Source organism: Macrotis lagotis, chromosome 1 (genome assembly GCF_037893015.1).
Source record: "Macrotis lagotis isolate mMagLag1 chromosome 1, bilby.v1.9.chrom.fasta, whole genome shotgun sequence".
NCBI classification, from domain to species: Eukaryota; Metazoa; Chordata; class Mammalia; order Peramelemorphia; family Peramelidae; genus Macrotis; species Macrotis lagotis.
The window spans coordinates 140,200,761-140,221,656 of NC_133658.1; the positions used below are offsets into that span (position 1 = coordinate 140,200,761).

General features: G+C 36.4%; 1 protein-coding gene across 9 annotated transcripts in view; it reads left to right on the forward strand.

Moving 5' to 3' along the window:
• The window catches only part of LETM2 (leucine zipper and EF-hand containing transmembrane protein 2), a 31,905-nt gene that overhangs the window by 7,940 nt on the left and 3,069 nt on the right, over positions 1-20,896 (forward strand). For 3 of the 9 annotated variants that reach the window (XM_074208846.1, XM_074208842.1, XM_074208854.1), the window contains 4 exons: positions 1,042-1,161; positions 4,182-4,295; positions 18,291-18,374; positions 19,394-20,878. In XM_074208846.1, coding sequence (XP_074064947.1) covers positions 1,042-1,161; positions 4,182-4,295; positions 18,291-18,374; positions 19,394-19,447 — 372 coding nt within the window. In that variant the 3' untranslated portion in view covers positions 19,448-20,878. Of the gene's footprint in view, positions 1-1,041; positions 1,162-4,181; positions 4,296-9,803; positions 9,860-11,937; positions 12,049-18,290; positions 18,377-19,393; positions 20,879-20,896 lie in introns of those variants that run through there. The other 6 variants (XM_074208845.1, XM_074208843.1, XM_074208844.1 and 3 more) reach the window with 6 other exon arrangements.

Here is a 20,896-nt window from a genome sequence, read left to right on the forward strand (position 1 = left end):
TGTAATGAAGTATTTACCTCAAGTGCTGCCAAGATAAATGAAAAGCAACTACTCTCCCTCTTTGTCCCCCTTCATGGCACCGATCAGTCTTTTGACTCTCACTTAAAATCATTAACAGCTTGTCATTCTCTGAATTCTATCCTTAAGGGTATGACAACTGTCACGAATTCCCAGTATCTTATCTGAGACTACTTCAGAACAGGTAGGGACCTGCTAGGAGGAATAGGAATTGGGATCCTGATATGATACCAACTGGGAAAGCTCTCCACCTTCCTTTCCTGCTGTGCCACTTATTAACCAAATTTGTTTTCTGCTGGTAGATCTGGTATCATGGGGAAAGTGGCTGAGCACAATGTAATAGTTTTAGGGGAACAAAAATCAAAACATTTGAAAAAATTGGGGAAGATCCTACCTTGGCTACAAGAACCAAGCAGACTACTTAAAAAAAAGATGGAAGAAATGTTGATAATTCTCTAAATGGCAGGCGATTAGAAGGGAAGATTTTTCAGAAACATTTGGTTCTCTCCAGCATAGTTTCTCTTTAGTTTTTTTCAATATCACTGCATCAGCTCTAGAGGTTTGTCAGAGGGATCTTTTTCATTAAGTGATATAAATGTCAAATCTCATTTGAGGGTAGTTTTGAAATTTAGATAGAGAATTTTGGGTTAAATCCTTTCTAACATACATTTTTATGAAGGTGAAACTAAATGTCAGGAACAACCCTAGAGAGAGCCAAAAAAAATAAAGGGATATCCTCAGAAGGTTCTATACTACCTAGAAGTACTGTATGTGGGAAGAGGAATTTTTAACTTGGTGATGGATTCATTTGAATGCCTCAGATCTTTTAATATTCTGGGGAAAGGGAGGACTCTCCTTCCCCCTTTTCTTATTCCTCTCCTTCTACTACTACAAACTGATGTAACAATGTAACTGCAACAGCTCAAGGCCCCCATAAACTACAGACTTGGAAGCAGTAACCCTATTTGTCATACTCTGGCTATATCTGCCCATGTGAACTTGGAACCCTTTTGTTCCTTTTAGATAATTGCCCAAGAAGGAGTGAATTCCCTGAGCGTATCTGAACTCCAAAGTGCCTGTAGAGCCCGAGGGATGAGGTCACTGGGTCTCAGTGAGAAGAAATTGAAAGAACAGCTTACACAGGCAAGTAGCAGCTTTTTGGGGTTCTTTTCAGAGTTTACTCATTGTATAGTCATTTTACATATGAGGAAACTGAAGATCTAGGATGTTAAATGACTTATCCAAGCTCTCACAGCCAGTAAGCATCAGAGGTGTTATTTGAACCCAGGTACTACTCAAGAGCCAGGACCCATTTTTCAGACTAATTTTTTTGCATTTTAACCTAAGAGCTTAAGCTAAAGACTTGATCCATTATTCTTTATTAATAAAAATTTTGTTAACTTCAGTAACTTCAGCAGACCCTTAAGCAGAAGTTAGCAAGATAGGGAAAAGTGATTGCCAAAGTGAATTTTCTAAGAGAAAGCTTGAGCATATTATATACTTTTCTTCAGTAAACTCCAGTGACTCCCTATGATTTAGAAGCAAATATGAACCTTTCTGTTTATCATTGAAAACCCTTTACAACTTGACCCCAGTCTATTTTTGCAACCTTATTACAAATTATCCTCATCACCCACTCTGAGGTTCAACCAACTTGCCCTTCTTTACTCTTCCTCACAAAAAAACACTAGTTCCCTTCTCTCTCCCCTTTGCATTGGCTTTCTACCAGACCTGAAAGGTATTTCCCTCCTTCACCTCTATGCCTTAAAATTCCTATGGAATTTCCTTCTAGGCCTCAAATACTAGCTTCTACTTGAACTCTTTCCTGCTCTCCCCAGCTGCTTGAACTCTTCCTCTGAAAGTCACTGTAACTTCTCTTGATCTTGCCTGTCTCCCTGAGTAAAATGGAAGCTCCTTGAAATTTTTTTTACTTTTGTCTCTGTATCCTTAGTGCCTGGTCTGTGATAGGCACTGAACAGTGCTTCCTGAATGATTACTCTAGCAGAGCTTCCACTCTTTAAAGGCCAGCCCTGGTTCTAGGATAAAAGTGACATATAGAAGGGTGCAGAGCCTGGCCCTGGCACATGAACCCATCCCCAGAGTCTGCCTTCCCGAACATCCCAACACAACTAGTTCATTCCTTTCTTTAGGGGATAAGCAGATCCATAGGTACTGAGCATGTTTTAAAGTATTTATTCAGTACTTTGAGAAATTCAGTACTTTGAGAAAGGAACCTCACATCAGAACCACTTGAAGTCTTGTTCTGACAGTGGCTTCTCTTATTGAGGGAATTGAGGGGTTTGGAGCAGCAGGTGGTGAGAATTGAATGAAGCACACTGCCTCCATCTTGTGACTCATTTCTAGAGCTAACATAGTTTCCTTTCTTTTCACTTATAGATCTAGTCCAAAACTATTCAGTTGTAGGAGTTGTGAGAGATTTTTGTTGTATTATTTGAATCTATCCCTGTGTACCTGGCTCTACTTGTTGCTTAGAAACCCAGGTTATGATGACCAGAAACCCAGAAAGATCCCAAGATTTCCCACAGTTTTTATATCTCAGGCAGCCTAAATGACTTATCTGAAAACTGATCAATCACTTGTTTCTATGTTTCTTTGATTGTTCATACATACTTGGGGGAAGTGGGACAAGTCTTTTTTATCGATTCAGGAATTTGCATCTGTTTACTCCTCCCAACTTAGAAAGTCCCTAATCTTTCTTCCAATTAGAAATTAGGAAGAGTGCCAAAGCTGAAGAAGACTGCTGGTCTTGATTTGTTGGGAAGTTGGCATACATTGCTTAATAAAATAGATATGCTCAGAAGTTTCAATCTTTGTTTCCTCAGTTATTTCATCTTTCACCTATGACATTAGTGACTTCATTTATTCCTCTATTTAGAGAGAGAGCCTGATGTGGTAGAAAGAACACAGACATTGGGTTTCTAACCTTGGTTTTATCACCACTTAACTATCTGTGTGAATATGAGTAAGTTATTTAACCTCTCAAATTTCATTTTCCACACCTGTAAAATGAATGATTTTTGACTAGATCTCTAAGGTCTTTTACAGATAATTCTGTAATTGCTAAAGAAGAAATGAAGAACATCAGCATATCAAAAATATAGAACTTTGGGGACAAGCGGGTTTTGTGTCTTTTGAACACCTGAAAGAGAAACTTAAAGGGGCAAGGAACAGCTTCTGGGCTCTTTTCTTTCTTTTTTCCTTTTTTGGCACTTGATAGTATTTTTTTCCAATTATATGCATGTAAAGATAGTCTTCAGTATTCTTTTTTATAAGATTTTGAGTTTCAAATCTTTTTCCTCCCTCTTTTGCTTCCCACTTCCAAAAACAGCAAATAGTCTTATATAGGTTATACATATACAGTCATGTTGAACATATTTCCACATTAGTCATGTTGTAAAAGAAAAATCAGAACAAAACAGAAAAAAAACATAAAAGAAAAAGAAAAAACAACAACAAAAAAGTGAAAATAGTATGCTTCAATAGTATGGAGTCAGTCAGATTCCACAGTCCTTTCTTTAGTATTTTCCATCAAATGTCTTTTGGAATTGTTTTGAATCATTGTACTGCTAAGAAGAGTTAAGACTCAGTTGATCATCACACAGTGTTGCTGTTACTATTCTCCTGATTGATTTTGTTTATTTCATTCAGTTTGCAAGTCTTTCCAAGTTTTTCTGAAATCTGCCTGCTCATGATTTCCTACAGAATAATAATATTCCATTATATTCCTATATCACAACTTGTTCAGTCATTTCTCAATTGTTGAGTATCACCTCAATTTCCAATTCTTTTCAACTACAAAAGAACTGCTATAAAATGAATGAATATATATATATATATATATGAAATGTAAAATTTGTTTTATGGGTTTTTGCAAGGTGATGGGGTTAAGTGACTTGCCCAGGGTCACACAGCTAAGTAAGTCAAATTTGAACTCAGGTCCTCCTGACTCCAGGGCAGGTGCTCTATCCACTGCGCCACCTAGCTACCCCATTGCTATAAATATTTTTGTACATGTGTATCCTTTCCCCATTTTTTATGATCTTTGGTAGTATTGCTGGATCAAAGGGTGTGCATCGTTTTGTAGTCCTTTGACCATAGTTCAGAGCTTTTTTCTGTTGTTTTATTCTTTTCCTGTTCTTCAGTGGCTGGACCTCCATCTGAAAGAGAATGTCCCTCCTTCTCTGTTGTTGTTGTCCCGTACCTTCTATCTGGTAGATGTGAATCCTATGCCTATTGAAATTCCTCCAAGCGTTGAGGTGAGTAATTTGATTTATTGAGGTTCTGTGTTTCTGTCATAACTAAGACTTATCCATAAGCATGCTTGTCTCTACTTGTATCCAGTGCAGTTAGCTCCTATAAATATATACTCTTTGGGTTTGGTGTGTTTTAAATAATCTCTAGCCAAGGGCTTGTCATTACCTTTCTTCTCATCTTAAATTTTTATTAGGATATTTTTTAGTTTTAAGTTTCTCTTTCAGTACTAATTTCTCTCTGTTAGGCCAACATAAGTAGCTCTTCTCTCATTTGATTCTTATTTCATTTATACATACTTCATAACAGTAGTATTTACTATTGTGATGGAGTGCTAGTGCAGATTCCAGGTCAAAGAAGGATTCCTTGTGGAGAATCAAGTCCTCCAGATACTACTTTTTTGTGGGTGACATGGTATTGATTAAATTGAGGACCAGAACATTGCAGAGCCTCTTGGCTCTTTGTAAATCACTCATAGAAGTTTGACTAGTTTATCCACATAAGAAAACCAAGTGGATGAAGAACATTGGTTTTCCAGATTCCAACATTCATTTCATTTGGATTGACACCCTAGAGTTTTTCCAACAGTATGTTTTAGGGAAAGGCAGTACAGATGGATAAAGAATTGGTTCTAGAGTGGAAGGAGTAGAGTGGGATGTATTGTTTTCAAGAAATTTACAAAGCTCTTATACCAATTCTAAGATTCCTATGAAAGTTAAGGCCCATCCTTTTGGTATTAACATTTTGCTAGTGTTGATATATAGTAAACCATTGCTGCCAAGGAACTAGAAATCAGTATCACACAAAGGGCCATGGAGAGGCACATGGTAGTTGATGTGAGTGGGCTGCAACATAAAACCAATGAAGAACTTCAAAGAATTAGAATAAAAGAATTCATATAGAAATTGTATGGTAGAAGGGGCGGCTAGGTGGCGCAGTGGATAAAGTACTGGCCCTGGAGTCAGGAGTACCTGGGTTCAAATCCAGTTTCAGACACTTAATAATTACCTACCTGTGTGGTCTTGGGCAAGCCACTTAATCCCATTTGCCTTGCAAAAACCTAAAAAAAAAGAAAAAAGAAAAAAGAAATTGTATGGTAGAGAAGATGGATGGCTCTATGGCAAGAATAGGAGATAAAAGTTGGATGATTAGATTATATCTTAATGTCTGGAGGAAACAAGGCCTTCTACATATTCCATAGACCTAAATGCAGCAAACTTTGGGGAGTATATGGGCAAAAATTGCTCATCATAGGCAGTCTTGAATGGGTTGGCATCTGCCTCATTGGAGAGAGGAACTTCACTGAAAAAGTTTGAATGCCTTTAAAATACTTCACTGGCTCTATTTTCTTTTTTGATATCAAAATTACTAGTCTCTGTTTTCCCTAAATCCAGTCCTTCTTAGAAATCAAAATAAAAGAAAAAACCAATCCTTCATTGTTACAGGTAAACATAGTCAAGTAAAATAAATTCATGTATTAGCCATGTTTAAAAATATATGTCTCTGTAAATTTAATCTGAATTGTTAGCACGCTTCATCATTTGTATTCTGAATTTAATAGTTGGTCATTATTACATTGATCAGAGTTATTAAGACTTTAAAAGTTTTTTTTATTACATGTTGTGATTATCATATAAATTACTCTAGCTCTGTTCATTCTGCATTAAGTCATACAAATTTTTCCAAATTTCTCTGAATCAATTCCTTTTGTCATTTCTTATGGTATAATAATATCCATTAATTCATATCCCAATGTTTGCTTAGCCATTCCCCAACTGATGAATATTTTACTTTGTTTCTAGTTCTTTGCTGCAACAAAAGGTTTTATTATAAATTTATCTTTTTGCATGTATACACCCTTTTCTTTCTTTGATTTCCTTATTTTTTAAGGATTTTTTTTTTTTTTGTGATTTGCACAGGATCACACAGCTAGGTAATTATTAAGTGTCTGAGGCCAGATTTGAACAGGTCCTCCTAAGTCCAGGGCTGGTGCTCTATCTACTGCACCACCTAGCTACTCTTTTTGATTTCTTTAGAGTTGTGTATAGTAATCATACTAGTGAGTCAAGAAGTATACACAGTTTATTAACATTTTGAGAATTGTTCCAAATTGCTTTGCAGAATAGCTGGATTAATTCATTGTTCCAATAGTGGACAGAATTCTGAGAGCTTTTTTGGTCATCTTTGCCAGTCTGATAGGTGTGAGTGGAACCTTAGAGTTGCTTTAATTTGCATTTATATTTTTATTAGTAACTTGAAGCATTTTTTATGGGGTAATTAGTAGCTTAGATTCTTTCTTCCCTTGAGAACTGCCTGGTCATATCTTTTGACCATTTATCTGTAAGGAAATGGCTTTTGGTTTTGTATATTTAAATCACTTTGCTTTGCATTTGTATGTCAAATATCAGAAAAATTTCCTCTAAAGGTTTTTCCCCAGTTAAAATATTTTCCTCTTCCTCTTAATCTGAACTGCATTGATTTTGTTTGCATAGAATATTTTCATTTTTTTTTAATGTTAGCTCCAAATTCTTTCTTTTCTTCCAACTCCACTACCCATGGAGAAGGCAAGAAATACAATACCTACTATATATAAAAACTCATGTAAAACATATTTTCATATTAGCTATGCTCCAGAAAAAAAAAGAGAAAAACAATGGGGTTAAATGGTTTGCCCAAGGCCACTCAGCTAGGTAATTATCAAGTGTCTGTGACCAGATTTGAACTCAGGTACTCCTGACTCCAGGGCCAGTGCTCTATCCACTGCGCCACCTGCCCCATCAGTTGGGACTCTTAAATCCATCAATTATCTCTCTGAAGGTGTGAATGGCATGTTTCATCATGAGACCTTTGAAACTTTCATGGATCATTATATTGATCAGAGTACCTAAGTCTTTCACAGTGTACAACATTCTCTTGGTTCTGCTTGCTTTACTTTGTCAGTTCACATAGGTTTTCTCAAGTTTCTTTGAAATGATTTTGTTCATCTTCTCTTACAGCACAGTAGTATTTGATCACATTCATAATCCATAATTTATTCAGCTATTTCCCTAATTGATGGGATCCCTTCAGTTTTCAATTCTTTGCTACCACAAAAAGATCTGCTTTAACTATTTTTGTGCAATATGGCCCCTTTTCCTTTTTTTTTCCCTAAGTCTCTTTGAGACATAGCCCTAATAGCAGAATTTCTGGTTCAAAAGATATGCAGTTTTATAGACCTTTGGGTACAATACCAAATTGTTCCTCAGAATGCTTGGACTTCCTCTAGTAGAAATGAAAGAGAGAGACAGAGAGACAGAGACAGACAGACAGACAGAGACAGACACTGTGTGAATATTGTATTTCTTGCTTTCTCATTTTTTAATTTAAGGTAATAGGGTTAAGTGACTTGCCCAAGGTCACATAGACAGTTAAGTGTCTGATTTGAATTTGGGTTCTTTTGAATCCAAAGCTGGTGCTCTATCTACTTTGCCACCTAGCTGCCCTGTTTCTTGCTTTCTCAATGGGTAGTGGAGAGTTGGAAGAAGTGAAATAATTTGGAACTGATATTAAAGATAAGATATATTTTTAAAAATAAGATAAAAGTAAGAAAAGTTAGCCATTTTACTTCAGCTAGTCCAACTATTCTGGAGAACAATTTGGAATTGTGCCCAAAGGGCTCTAAAACTTTGCATATCTTTTGACCCAGCAATTCTGCTACAAGGGTTATATTCCCAAATGACTAAAAAAAAACAAACAGAAAAAGAACCTAAATGTACAAAAATATTTGTAGCAGCTCTTTTTATGATGGCAAAAAATTGGAAACTGAGGGAGTTCCCATCAATTGGGGAATGACTGAATAAATTATGGCATATGAATGTGATGGATCACTTATTCTGTAAAAAATCATGAGGATTTCAGAAAACTGTTTTATGGATTGATGCTGAGCAAAGTGAACAGAACCAGAGGAACTTTATACACACTAAGAGCAACATTGTGCGATGATCAACTATGATGGATTTATTCATCTCAGCATTACAAAAATCAAAGACAATTCTAAAGGATTTTTGATGGAAAATACCATGCACATCCAGAAAAGAAACTGGAGTTTGTATGTAGACCAAAGCTTACTAGTTTTTAAAGTTTGTTTTATGTATTATAGTTTTTTCCTTCTTTGTTTTTTCTCCTTTTTGATTTGATTCTTCTTTCACAATTGATATGAATGTATGTTTAATAAACATGTGTAATCTATATTAGATTGTTTTGTCAGGGGGAGGGGGGAGGGAGGAAGAAAAAAAGGTGAAATTTGAAACCTTACCAAAAAATGATTGTTGCAGAATGCTTGGAGTAGTTCACAGTGCACATTTTTCCATATCTCTTCCAGCATCTGTCATTTTTCTTTACTGTTATCTTAACCAATCTGATGGGTGTGAGGAGGTACCTCAAAGTTGTTTTAATTTGAATTTCTTTAATACTTATTTAAAGCATTTTTATATGACTATTGATAGCTTTAATTTCTTCCTCTGAAAACTCCCTGTTCATATCTTTTAGCCATTTATCAATTGGAAAATGGCTCTTATTTTTATAAATTTGGGTCAGTTTTCCATAAATTTGAGAAAATTCAGAGAAATTTGCTATAAAATTTCTCCCCAAATTTCCTGCTTTCCTTCTGATTTTGGCTTTGTTTTTGTTTTGTTTGTGCAAGTTTATTTTACTTTCTGTGATCCTCTTTACCTTTTCTTTGATCATAAATCTTCCCTTTTCTGACAAGTAATTTTTTTCCTTGCTTCCCTAACTTACTTAAGATGTCACCCTTTAGGGGCAACTAGGTGGCACAGTGGATAGAGCACTGACCCTGGAGTCAGGAGGACCTGAGTTCAAATCCGGTCTCAGACACTTAATAATTAGCTACCTGTGTGGCCTTGGGCAAGCCACTTAACCCCATTGCCTTGCAGAAACATATAAACATACTTAAGATATCACCCTTTAGGTTTAAATCATGTACCCATTTTAAACTTATTTTGGTATATGTAATGACATATTATTGTCCTATACATAGTTTCTGCCAGACTATTTTCTAGTTTTCCCAGCAACTTTAGTCAAATTGAATTCTTGCCCTAATAGCTGGGGTCTTTGGATTTATCAAACACTGGGCTACTTAACTCATTTGCTTCTGAATTTTGTGTGCCTAATCCATTTCATTATATTTCTTATCCAATTGTCAGTCATTTCAGTTGTGTCCACCTCTTTGTGACCCCATTTGGGCAAAGATACTAAGATAGTTTGCTATTTCCTCCTCCAGTTTATTTGTCAAATGAGGAAACTGAAGCAAAAAGGGTTAAGTGACTTGCCTAGGGTCATACTGCTAATAAATGTGTGAGGCCAGATTTGAACTCAAGGATATGAGTTTTCCTGGCACTCAATCCACAGCACCACTTTGCTGCCATTTTCTTATCCAGTATCAGATTTTTTAAAAATATATATTTTATTTTTTCCCTAATTACATATTAAAACAATTTTTGACATTTTTTTTTTAGGTTTTGAGTTCCAAATTCTATCCTTCTCTCTCTTCCTTCTCCCCTCCTTGAGACAAGTAAGTAATTACATATAGGTGATACATGTGCAGTCTTGTAAAAGCATTTCTATATTTATCATTTTGTACAAGATAACTTGAATAAGAGAATGGAAACAAAAGTGAAAAATAGCTTGCTTCAGTCTATATTCAAACCATCAGTTCTTTAGAGGTGGATAATATGCTTCTTCATTAGTATTTTGGGATTGTCTTGGGTTATTGTATTGCTGAGAATAGTTAAGTCAAAATGATCATTGTATATAATATTGCTATTGCTTATACAACATTAACCTAGTGTTCTGTTTGCTTTGCATCATTTGTTCATATGTCTAAAAGTCTTTCCAGGTTTTTCTGAAATTGTCCTCCTTGTCATTTCTTTATGGCACAATAATATTCCATCACAATAATATTCCATAGCTTGTTTAGACAGTCCTCTATTGATGGGGCTTCCCTTTGATTTCCAGTTCTTAGCCACTCACTGTAAATATTTTTGTATCAATAGGTCCTTTTACTTTTTTTTTTTAATTTGGATATCTTCAAGATATAGCTCTAGCAATAGTATTGCTGAATCAAAAAGTATGCACAATTTATATAGCCCTTTGGACATAGTTCCAAATTGTTCTCCAGAATGGTTGGATCAGTTCACAGTTCCACCAGCTGTATTAGTGTCCCACTTTTCCCACATCTTCTCTCATATCCATCATTTTCCTTTTCTGTCATATTAGCTAATCTAATAGGTGAGGAGGTACCTCAGAGTTGTTTTAATTTGCAGTTTTCTGATCCATAGTGACTTAGAATATTTTTTCATGTGACCATAGATTGTTTTGATTCCTATGTCTGAAAAGAGCCTGTCATATCCTTTATCAATTGGGGAATAACTTGCATTTTTATAAATTTGACTCAATTCTCTCTGTATTTGAGAAATGAGACCTTTATTAGATATTTGTTGCAAATTTTCCCCTTGGTTTTCTGCTTTTCCTTTTAATTTTGGTTATATAGTATCATTATTTTGATGATTATAATAGTTTCAGATTTGAAACTACTAGGCTGCCTTTCATCTTTTTTTATTGATTCAGTTTGTATTCTTGACTTTTGATATTCTTGAGCCTTGATATTCTTGTTCCTCAGATGAATTTTATTGTTTTTTAGATATATAAAATAATTTGTTGTTGGTTTGATGGGTATGACACTGAATAAGTAAATTAATTTAAGTGTTGTTATTTTTATTGTACTGGATAAGTAAATTAATTTAAGTGTTGTTATTTTTATTGTACTGGCTTAGCCTACCAATGATTAGCAATTAGCATTTCTTCAGTTATTTAGATCTATGTATGTCTTGGCACATAGACTCCCAAGAATTTCCTCCTGTCCACAATTATTTTAAATGGAATTTTTCTGTCTTTTCCTTCTGGGTTTGGTTGGTAATATTTAGAAAAGCTGATGATTATTGTGGGTTTATTTTATATCCTACAACTTTGCTAAAGTTAATTGTTTCAACTAATTTTTTAGTTGACTCTCTAGAGTTCTCTAAGTATACCATCTTTGCATCTATAAAAAGTAGTCTTTGTTTCCTCTTTTTTTCTTGTCTTATTGCTATAGTTAGTATTTCGAGTGCAATAATTGGATAATGATGAGGGTAATGGATATCTTTACTTCCCCCTGGTTTTTAGTACAGGCTTTTAGTTTTTTCCATTATATATAATAGCTCTTGGTTTTAGATAAATACCACTCATCATTTTAAGAAAAGTTTTCTTTATTCTTGTGCTTTCTAGTGTTTTTAACAGATATGATCTACTATACTTATAGAACATTCCTGGCATAAATCCAGCATGGTCATACTGTAAGAGCTTTGTGATATATTGCTGTAATCTCATTACATTTTATTTTATTTCAAATTTTATTTTTATTTAAAAATTTGACATTAATATTTATTAATTAGTAATTATTGTCATTGTTTTTGTTGTATCACAACAATTTTTTAGTTGAATCTTTAGGTTTCTCTGTGTGGATCATCATAGCATCTGCAAAAACCATTAATTTTGTTTCATCCTTGCTTATATTTACTCTTTTAATTTGTTTTTCTTGTTTTCTTGCTATAGCTAGCATTTCTGGTACCATATTCAAATAATAGTGGTGATAATGGACATTTTTACTTTCTCATTGGAAAGTCTTCTAGCATTTCTTCATATAATGCTGACTCTTGATTTTAGGTAGGTATATTTACCATATTCAAGAAAAGTTCATTTACATTTCTGTTTTTTTAGTGTTTTTTACAAAAAAATGGATGTTCCATTTTTATGAACTTTTTCAACATCTATTAGTATAACCATATGATTTTTTAAAATTATTGTGACTCATCATATATTTCTAATATTGAGCCAAACTTGCATTCCTAGTAAAAATCTAACAGGTTCTTAGTATATAATTTTTAATATGTTTCTTTAGTCACATTCAAAGCCTTTCCATCTTGGTTAAACCTACTAGAGCTTATTCTCTATTTTTGTCAGTCATCTCCATTTATTAAGTACCCATTATGTGCTAGGCACAGTGAAACAGTGAAAGGCAAGAAGCAGCCCCTGTTCTCCAGAGCTTACAATCTAATGGAGACAACAGGCAGATCAGAAAGAGTAAGCATCCACAAAATGCTTACAAGATAAATTAAGGTTAGACTAAGGAGGACTAGGAAAGACTTCTTAAAACAGAAGGTGGGGCTTCATCTCTGGCTTGAAGGAAATCTGGAAAGCCTGGTGAGGAGATGGAGGAAAATGCTGTTAGGAGATGGAGTTTCCGGTGACAAACCTCAAGAAGGTCAGTGGCACTGACTATAGTCTATAAATGCCTAAATTTACATCCCTAAGGGATGCATTGAGCTTAAGTTCTTTTCATTTTCCTATATAAATCTGCTCCTTAATCCTTTTCATTGCCATTTGCAGTATTCTTTTATACTTAACCTTCCTAGTATTTTAAATTTATCTATTTCTAGTATAGGACATAAGATTGAATAAAGTACAGTGTTTCTTGTGTAGTTCCATTAAAGGAGAAGACTTTTACTTCTCTGTGTTCTTTGATGCCTTCTCGATTCTGACTCTTAATTTTCACTGGTGAGAAGACTGCTGCTGCTTGGTATCAAACATTAAATAGCCAAGAGTGATGAGTCAAAAGTTCTAACCTCAATTTTGTTAACTCTTGTGAACCAGGGGAAATCACTTAAACATGAAATACTTCTGTTAAATGTAGTATGTAGGTGGCACAGTGGATAGAGCACTGACCCTGGAGTCAGAAGGACCTGAGTTCAAATTGGGTCTCAGACACTTAATAATTGCCTAGCTGTGTGACCTTGGGCAAGTCACTTAACCCCATTGCCTTAAATAAATTTACAAAAAATAAAAAAATTGTAGTATGAAATTTATATCCCAAGTAATGTCCATTTTCAAACTACTTTGCCCTCCTTCCTACCCTTTCATGTATATCATACCCAAGTCTAAATTTAACCCATTTCTGGAGGGACCCCTGAGATAAGGAGGCAATTCTGAGTCTGATCTGGAAGATGTTTCTAGGTGAGGTAGGAATTGGTTCAAATTTCTGAATATATTTTAGAGTAGACATGGATCTTTAAACCATCCTGGGAATGCTCCAACACCCCAGGAGGGCAACTAAGCCACAGATGTTTGAGACTAGATTTGGAGACTGGACTAGAAGAAATGTTTGATTTTTAGCCCCATACCTTAGGGACTCCTTTCCTAGAGTATGGTAAAAGAGAATCTAAAACTGTGAGCATTGGGATCAGATGACACTCTCATAGGTATTTTTTTGATTATCTTACGTTTTCTTGGTTTTCTTGTCCATCTTCATCATTAACTTTCCTTAGTAATAAAATAAAATTGTTTCTATCTTATAAAGGATTTGGAAGACTATGGCAACAAATTAACATTAACCACCACTTTGTATTTATATAGCATCTTTCTTTCAAAGCTCTCAAATACAAAGTACTTAAAATATCAGAATAAATGTTTATTATTCTGATTAGTCTTTTCCTAGAACATGGCTTTTAAGAAATCCAGAATTTGCTGACATATAGACTTTTAGTGAATTGGTATTGAGAGAGCCATTCTATCTTCTTTTGCCCTGTAGACTCCATTCTGCTAACAACCGTATACTATATTCAATAATCAGTATTAGTCAGATGGGTATAAATCTGAATTCTTATGTAATTTCATTTATTGTTATTATTGTAAAAAGCATGTTTTATTTTTCTCTGCTTAGCTCTTGAAGGGAAAGTATATGTATTAGAATGATGTTAATTAAAATACTCAAATAAATTATATTGGCTATTATGTAGCTTGAAGTTTATCACTGACTACAGTGAACTCTTAGCTGTCAAATAAGGCAGGGAAGGGAATAAGTATTTAACACAGATTCTATGCCAGACACTCTGCCAAATACTATACAAATATTATCTTATTCATCTGAAATGTGTCAAACAAAAGAGAAAACAGAGAACTCCCCAAATATCTCTGACCAAGATGGACCAATACTGCTGACATTTTAGAGGACTGAGTAATTGAGAAAGATTGCTTTTTGAAACAAGTATAGAATTAGAATTGTTAATATACTTTTGGTACCTTATAATTATAAATACTGGTATGTGATTTATTTAGTATTCACAAACCTAAAGTTAAAGTTATATTTCTCTGTCTCATTTCTCATGCTTGTAAAGGGTGTAACTGGAGGAATTTGGGGCTTTTTAATAATGTTAAAAAGGCTTTGGAGGGGTGGCGCCAAGATGGCGACTAGAGAGGATCCTCTCTTAGGTGCTCTCTCATAAAACTTCTAAACTAAGGACTCTAAATTTTCGAGAGACAGAACCCACAGAGGGACACAGTGAGGCAGTTCTCCTACTCAAGGTAACCTGGAAAAGAGCAGAAAGGCTCTGCCCCCCGGGGTTGGAGGGGCAGCCTGCCAGAGCAAAAGAACTTCCCAGAGGCAGCCCCAGGGTGTTGGGAGCCAGGGCGGGGGAGTTTACTGACCTATGCCCCAGGGACAACTTGGGGGAGGGGGGGAACCTCTGCCAGAGCAAGCCATGAAGCCCAGCCCTCATGGCACATGGTGAGCAGTGTGGCCAAGGCAGGAAACAGAAGCAGGCTGAGTCTGTAAGCAGGAGCCCCCAGGGCATGAGCCCATTGAACCTAGGGAGGGGAGTGAAGAGAGACTGCTGAGCTCTGCCCCTGGAACAGGACTCTGGGGTTCTGACCACATTCAGATCCTGATCGCAGTCTAGGCCCCCCCCATAGAACAGCAAGGGCCCCACCCCACCCCACCTCAGCCCTGTGGCAGGGGGTGGTGCTTATGGTCATTCACAGACCAGGAGGGAAAACAGAGCTTCACACACTGAGATTCTTGTGGGAGTGTCCCAAAAGCTCAGGAAGCAGCCCCAAAACAGGCTGAGGCTGGGAAAATGAGCAAGCAGAGAGAAAAAAGAGGAACACCATTGAGAAATACATTATGTATGATCCCAAGAAGGATCAAAACACTCAGTCTGAAGATGAGGAATCACAAGCTCCTGCATCTAAAGACTCCAAGAAAAACAGAAATTGGGCTCAGGCTATGACAGAGCTCAAAAAAGACTTTGAAAATCAAATGAGGGAGTTAAGAAAAACTGGGAAAAGAAATGAGAGAAATGCAGGAAGTTTAAGAAAAACTGGGAAAAGAAATGAGAGAAATGCAGGAAAAACATGAAAATGAAGTCAGCAGCTTAGTCAAGGAAATCCAAAAAAATGCTGAAGAAAATAGCATGCTAAAAACCAGCATAAGTCAAATGGATAAAACAGTTCAAAAAGTTATTGAGAAGAATGCTTTAAAAAGCAGAATTGGCCAGATGGAAAAAGAGATAAGAAAGCTTTCTGAGGAAAACAAATCCTTCAGACAAAGAATAGAACTCAGGGAGATTGCTGAATTTACAAGTAATCAGGACTCAATACTTCAAAACCAAAAGAATGAAAAATTAGAAGAAAATGTGAAACATCTCATCGAAAAAACAACTGATATGGAAAACAGATTTAGGAAAGATAATTTAAAAATTATTGGAATACCTGAAAGTCATGATCAGGAAAAGAGCCTTGACATCATTTTCAAAGAATTACTACATGGAAAATTGCCCTGATATCCTAGAAGCAGAGGGAAAAATAGAAATGGAGAGAATCCACCAATTCCCTCCCCCCAGAAAGAGATCCCAAAAAACCAACACCCAGGAATATTATAGCCCAGTTCCAGAACTCCCAAGTCAAAGAGAAAATATTACAAACAGCCAGAAAGACACAGTTCAAATACCATGGAGTTGCAATTAGGATCTCACAGGACTTAGCAGCAACTATATTAAAAGCTTGTATGGCTTAGAATATAATATACTGGAAGGCAAAAGAGCTTAGAATGCAACCGAGAATCAACTACTCAGCAAAACTGAATGTCCTCTTCCAGGGAAAAAGATGGACTTTCAATGAACCAGGGGAATTTCAAATGTTCCTGTTGGAATGGCCAGAGCTGAACTGAAGGTTTGATCTTCAAATACAGGACTCAGATGAAGCATAGAGAAGGGAAGGAGAAGGGGAAAATATGAGGGACTTGATGATGAACTGCATGTATTCCTGTATAGAAAAATGACACTGATAATACTCATATGAACCTTCTCAATTAACAGAGCAGGTAGAAGGAGATTTTATAGATGAAGCACAGGAGAAAGCTGAATGTGAAGATAAAATATGGTGTAAAAATGGAGTCAATAGAAAAAAGGGAAATGTAATGGGAGAAAGAAAAAGGAGAGGGGGAATAGGCCAAGATATTTCACATAATAAGATTTTTCTTTGTTACAATGAGCCATTGCAATGATATGGAAGGGGGGGAAGGCAAGGGGGAATGAGGGAATCTTCACTGTCATCAGAGGTGGCTAGGAGAGGAAACAGCATATATACTCAATGGGGTATAGACATCTGTAGTAAGAAGGAGAGTGGGGGGACAGGGGGAAGGGGTGAGGATATGAATGAAGGAGGAGAGGATGGAAACGTGGGGGGAGAGTGGTCAGATATAACACATTTTCTTTTTTACTTCTTGCAAGGGGCTGGGATTGGATGGCCTCTCCGGGACCATAGGCTCAAGTGGATGCTGGGCCTAAGGGGTGGTATGGGGGCTCAGGGCCTCTTGGCCCCAGGACCAGGGATTTGTCTGCTGTGTCACTCAGTTACCCTACAGCAGAGTCAGAGTGAAAGGAGAGAGAAAATATAGTACATGGTAGTGGAGAAATACGAAAGGAGGGAGTTGTGATCACAGTGGTAACAGTGGAAAAATATGGAAGTAACTTTTGTGATGGACTTACCATAAAGAATGTGATCCACCCACGACAGAGTTGGTGGTGTTGGAACACAGACTGAAGCAAATTTTTTATTATTTTTTGGGGGTGCAGGGCAAATGGGGCTGGGTGGCTTGCCTGGGGCCGCATAGCAGGGTGATCTTTGGGTGTCTGAGGCTGGATTTGGACCCGGGTGCTTCTGGCTCAAGGGCCAGTGCTCTGTTCGCCACTTAGCCACCCCTACTATTATTACTATTTTATTTTATGTCTTTTTTTTCTTTTTTTGATTTTTCCAGGGCAGTGGGGTTGGGGTGGCATGCATGTCACACTGCTGGGTGATTGTTGGGTGTATGAGGCCAGATTTGGGCTCAGGTGCTCCTGGCTCCAGGGCTGGTGCTCTGTCCACTGTGCCACCTGGCCATACCTACAATTATTACCATTATTTTTTTAATTTTAATTTTTTTCTCTCCCCTTTCAAGCGAGTCTATATTTGGGGGGGGGCAGAGGGGGTATTTTGTTTACTCTTAAACAAGAATATTTTATTAATGTATAAAAAACATTATTTGTACAAAATGAGAATAAATATTAAATGTTTTAAAAAGGCTTTGACTATTGCTGAGGTGTTTCTTTGGACTTTTAGGAGGACAGTAGACTTATTATGGTGAGCATAAAATACTAACAACGAACTTACCTTTCCTTAGTTTCCAATAACAGAAGCTCCTAAAGAAACACCATCCTCTTTATTTGAATCTAAAGAGGCTCTGGTGGACTTTGCGCCTCAACTTTAGGGAACAAAGGTTAGACAATTTGGCAGGTTTTTTTTCTTTATTTAAAAACCTTTTGAATAACTGGAATGCTAACCCAACAGTTATTTTCTTTAGTAAGGAAGAGTTAATCAACTGTTTGGTTCATTCTTATGAAACTTAGTACATTTCAGCTGTGTTTAATTTGCCTTCAGACTTCAGACACTGCCAGAATAAAAAAAATAGCTATTATAACTTCTTGGTAGTCACAAATGTGTACATGATTTAATGCAGTATCTTTTAGATGTTTGTATTCTGAATTGAATTGTTGCTAAATTTATTAACATGATTTCTGATTTTATTGTTTCAGATTGAAGAATTTAAAAAACCGACACCTGTTACACCACCACCACCCCCTGTCTCATTACCTGGAGAATCTATTTCTTCTTCCAGAGTAAGCATTTTAATAAAAGGGAAAGGGATTATTTGTTTTTTGTTTATCTTCAAGGGCACTTATAGTTTAGGACTAGAACAGTTGTGAAACACTGCATAATCATTCATTGCTTCTAAACAGGATGTTGTAGGCTGAAGTGTAGTCATCCTGTAACGACTACAGTTTTGACTTTTTTAAGTAAACTATCCACAAACACAATCAAGTATCAAACTTAAACATGCTAAGTCTAAAGTCTAATTACAATACAGGCACATCCTTATTTTCTTCTGCCAATTAGAAATTGTTTCCACATGGAATGAATCTTACACAGAATCTTTATGTCAAAAAATATTAGGAAAATCTAAATCTTGACTTAAGTGCATCCCCTAACCCCATTTTCTATAGATCGTTTGTGTAAAAGTCACCTGAATACTTTCACTCCTTCAGTGATTAAATTCTCCAACTAGAATAAGGGATCACATAACAGTTCAAACAGTGAAGAAATAATAGAAGCTAGTGATTAGAGCAGAGAGAAGACAGTAGCAATCTTTCCTTGAAGGTCAATATATTTCTGTGCTGGTGATTGAAACTCTTGACACAGGTTCAGGGTACTTGTAATTAAAGTATACGATGCATCTGGTAAGAAGTCTGTTTTGGGATTCTTAGAATGTGAACTTCCTCTGTCTCCCCCATTCTTCCCTCCTCACCAAGCAAGGAGGAGATACATGAATGCTTGTTGACTCACCAAGAAACAGATTACCAGATCATAATGGTTTTTTTTTTGCAAGGCAAATGGGGTTAAGTGGCTTGCCCAAGGCCACACAGCTAGGTAATTATTGTCTGAGACCATATTTGAACCCAGGTACTCCTGACTCCAAGGCCAGTGCTTTATCCACTGTGCCACCTAGCCGCCCCTAGATCATAATGGTTTGACATGACTTGACCCAAGGAAATTAATTTGTGACTTTCAGAGCATTAACATTGGAAACCTCGCCTTAATTCTAAAGTTATGTTATTTTCTTTTGATCTATACTGATCAGGTCAAATCACAAACCTCATCCCAAAGCAAAAAGGCTAGTGCAAATGGAGTCTAAGGCCACTTGAAGATGATGCTGTAATCCATTCACCTACTCCATCTCCCTACCTCAGAAGGTAAAGGAACTCCAGACTGAGCTGTCGATATCCTCTTCAGATATGACTATTTTGTCATTGTAGCAGTACTCCTTGAGGCACTGAAACCTATCCAGGTGATATTAGCAGTGAATCTAAGCTCATAGTCTTCAGAAAGTTCATTTCTTTGCCACTATTTATTTACTTCTAATTTCACAAATTGTAAACATGTAAAGACACCTGTTTATTATTGACTGAATTGTAGAATGTGCAGCTTTTACAGTGGTCATGTTTTATGGACATCTACAATTTATGCACCCCTGAGGGAAAAATCTTTTGTATAGGATGGCTTCTACTTTTGTTCTTTAGGATCTTAGCCTCCTGTAACATGATGTCTTTGCTGGGGCATTTGAAAACACATTAATCAGTGAGCAGGACTTTTAATCAGCCTGACCTCTTCTTTGATTAGCTAGTGGCATGATATTGCACATTTCCTATCCCTGAATTGAAATGCTTATGCTACTCACTTGTGGTCTTTTTGCAATGGGAGCAAAGCCCTTAACCACCAAGTAACTTTTAAGACAGGGGAAGAGGTACTGCTCTGATGGAGAGAAGAGAAAGCTTCTTAAAGGAGAGTGAGGAGTTAAAAACACATTGGCAGCCAGCAGGACTTGGCTGCTGAGTGGCCATTCTGTCTAACATCTCCTTTTGGGCCTGGAGTGGCTGCAGAATAGTCTGGGAAGGAGCTGCCACTATGTTAGGACATATGGCTTTCATTAGCCATCATTTTGCTAGGAAATATAATTAGGGTTGGTGGCTTAACTGTTTGTTTGGGTTGGGTGTTTTTTTTCCCTCCCAGATCTATTTAAGTCTTTCACAAATCAGACTTTTTTTTGTTAGTCATGGAGGTTGTTTAGGTCTAATTGTCCTTGTCTGTGTTACCCAATAACAAATATTATGTTCAGATACTTATTTATTACTTAAAAACTTTTTTTTAAGTGATGACTTCCTTTGCTGGAAGATTGCCACAGAGATGACCAATAGCTTTCTTAGTTTTAGAGAAGCTAGGGAGGGAATAGACGTTTCAGAAATCTGGGAGATGAAAAATGTTACCAGTTTAGCTGGTAACAGTTATTTTTATTTCCTGGAAATTGAAAGCCGTTAGTTGGGTACCATTTAAAAACCAAGTGAAACTTAAATTTGGTTCTTCAGACTGGCTGGAACCACCTAAATGAATAACTTAACATTATTTCAAAACTAAAAATTATTTGCACTTTAAACTGGTTCCTCTGACTCTCTTTCAGCAGGGGATCATCACCATATTGTACTCCTAATCAACTCTAGTTATTTGACATTAAGAATCCCCTGCTGTGCTAATGCAACATTCTATGGAGTCTTGGCACTAGCCTAGCAAGGTAATTCACAATAAACTT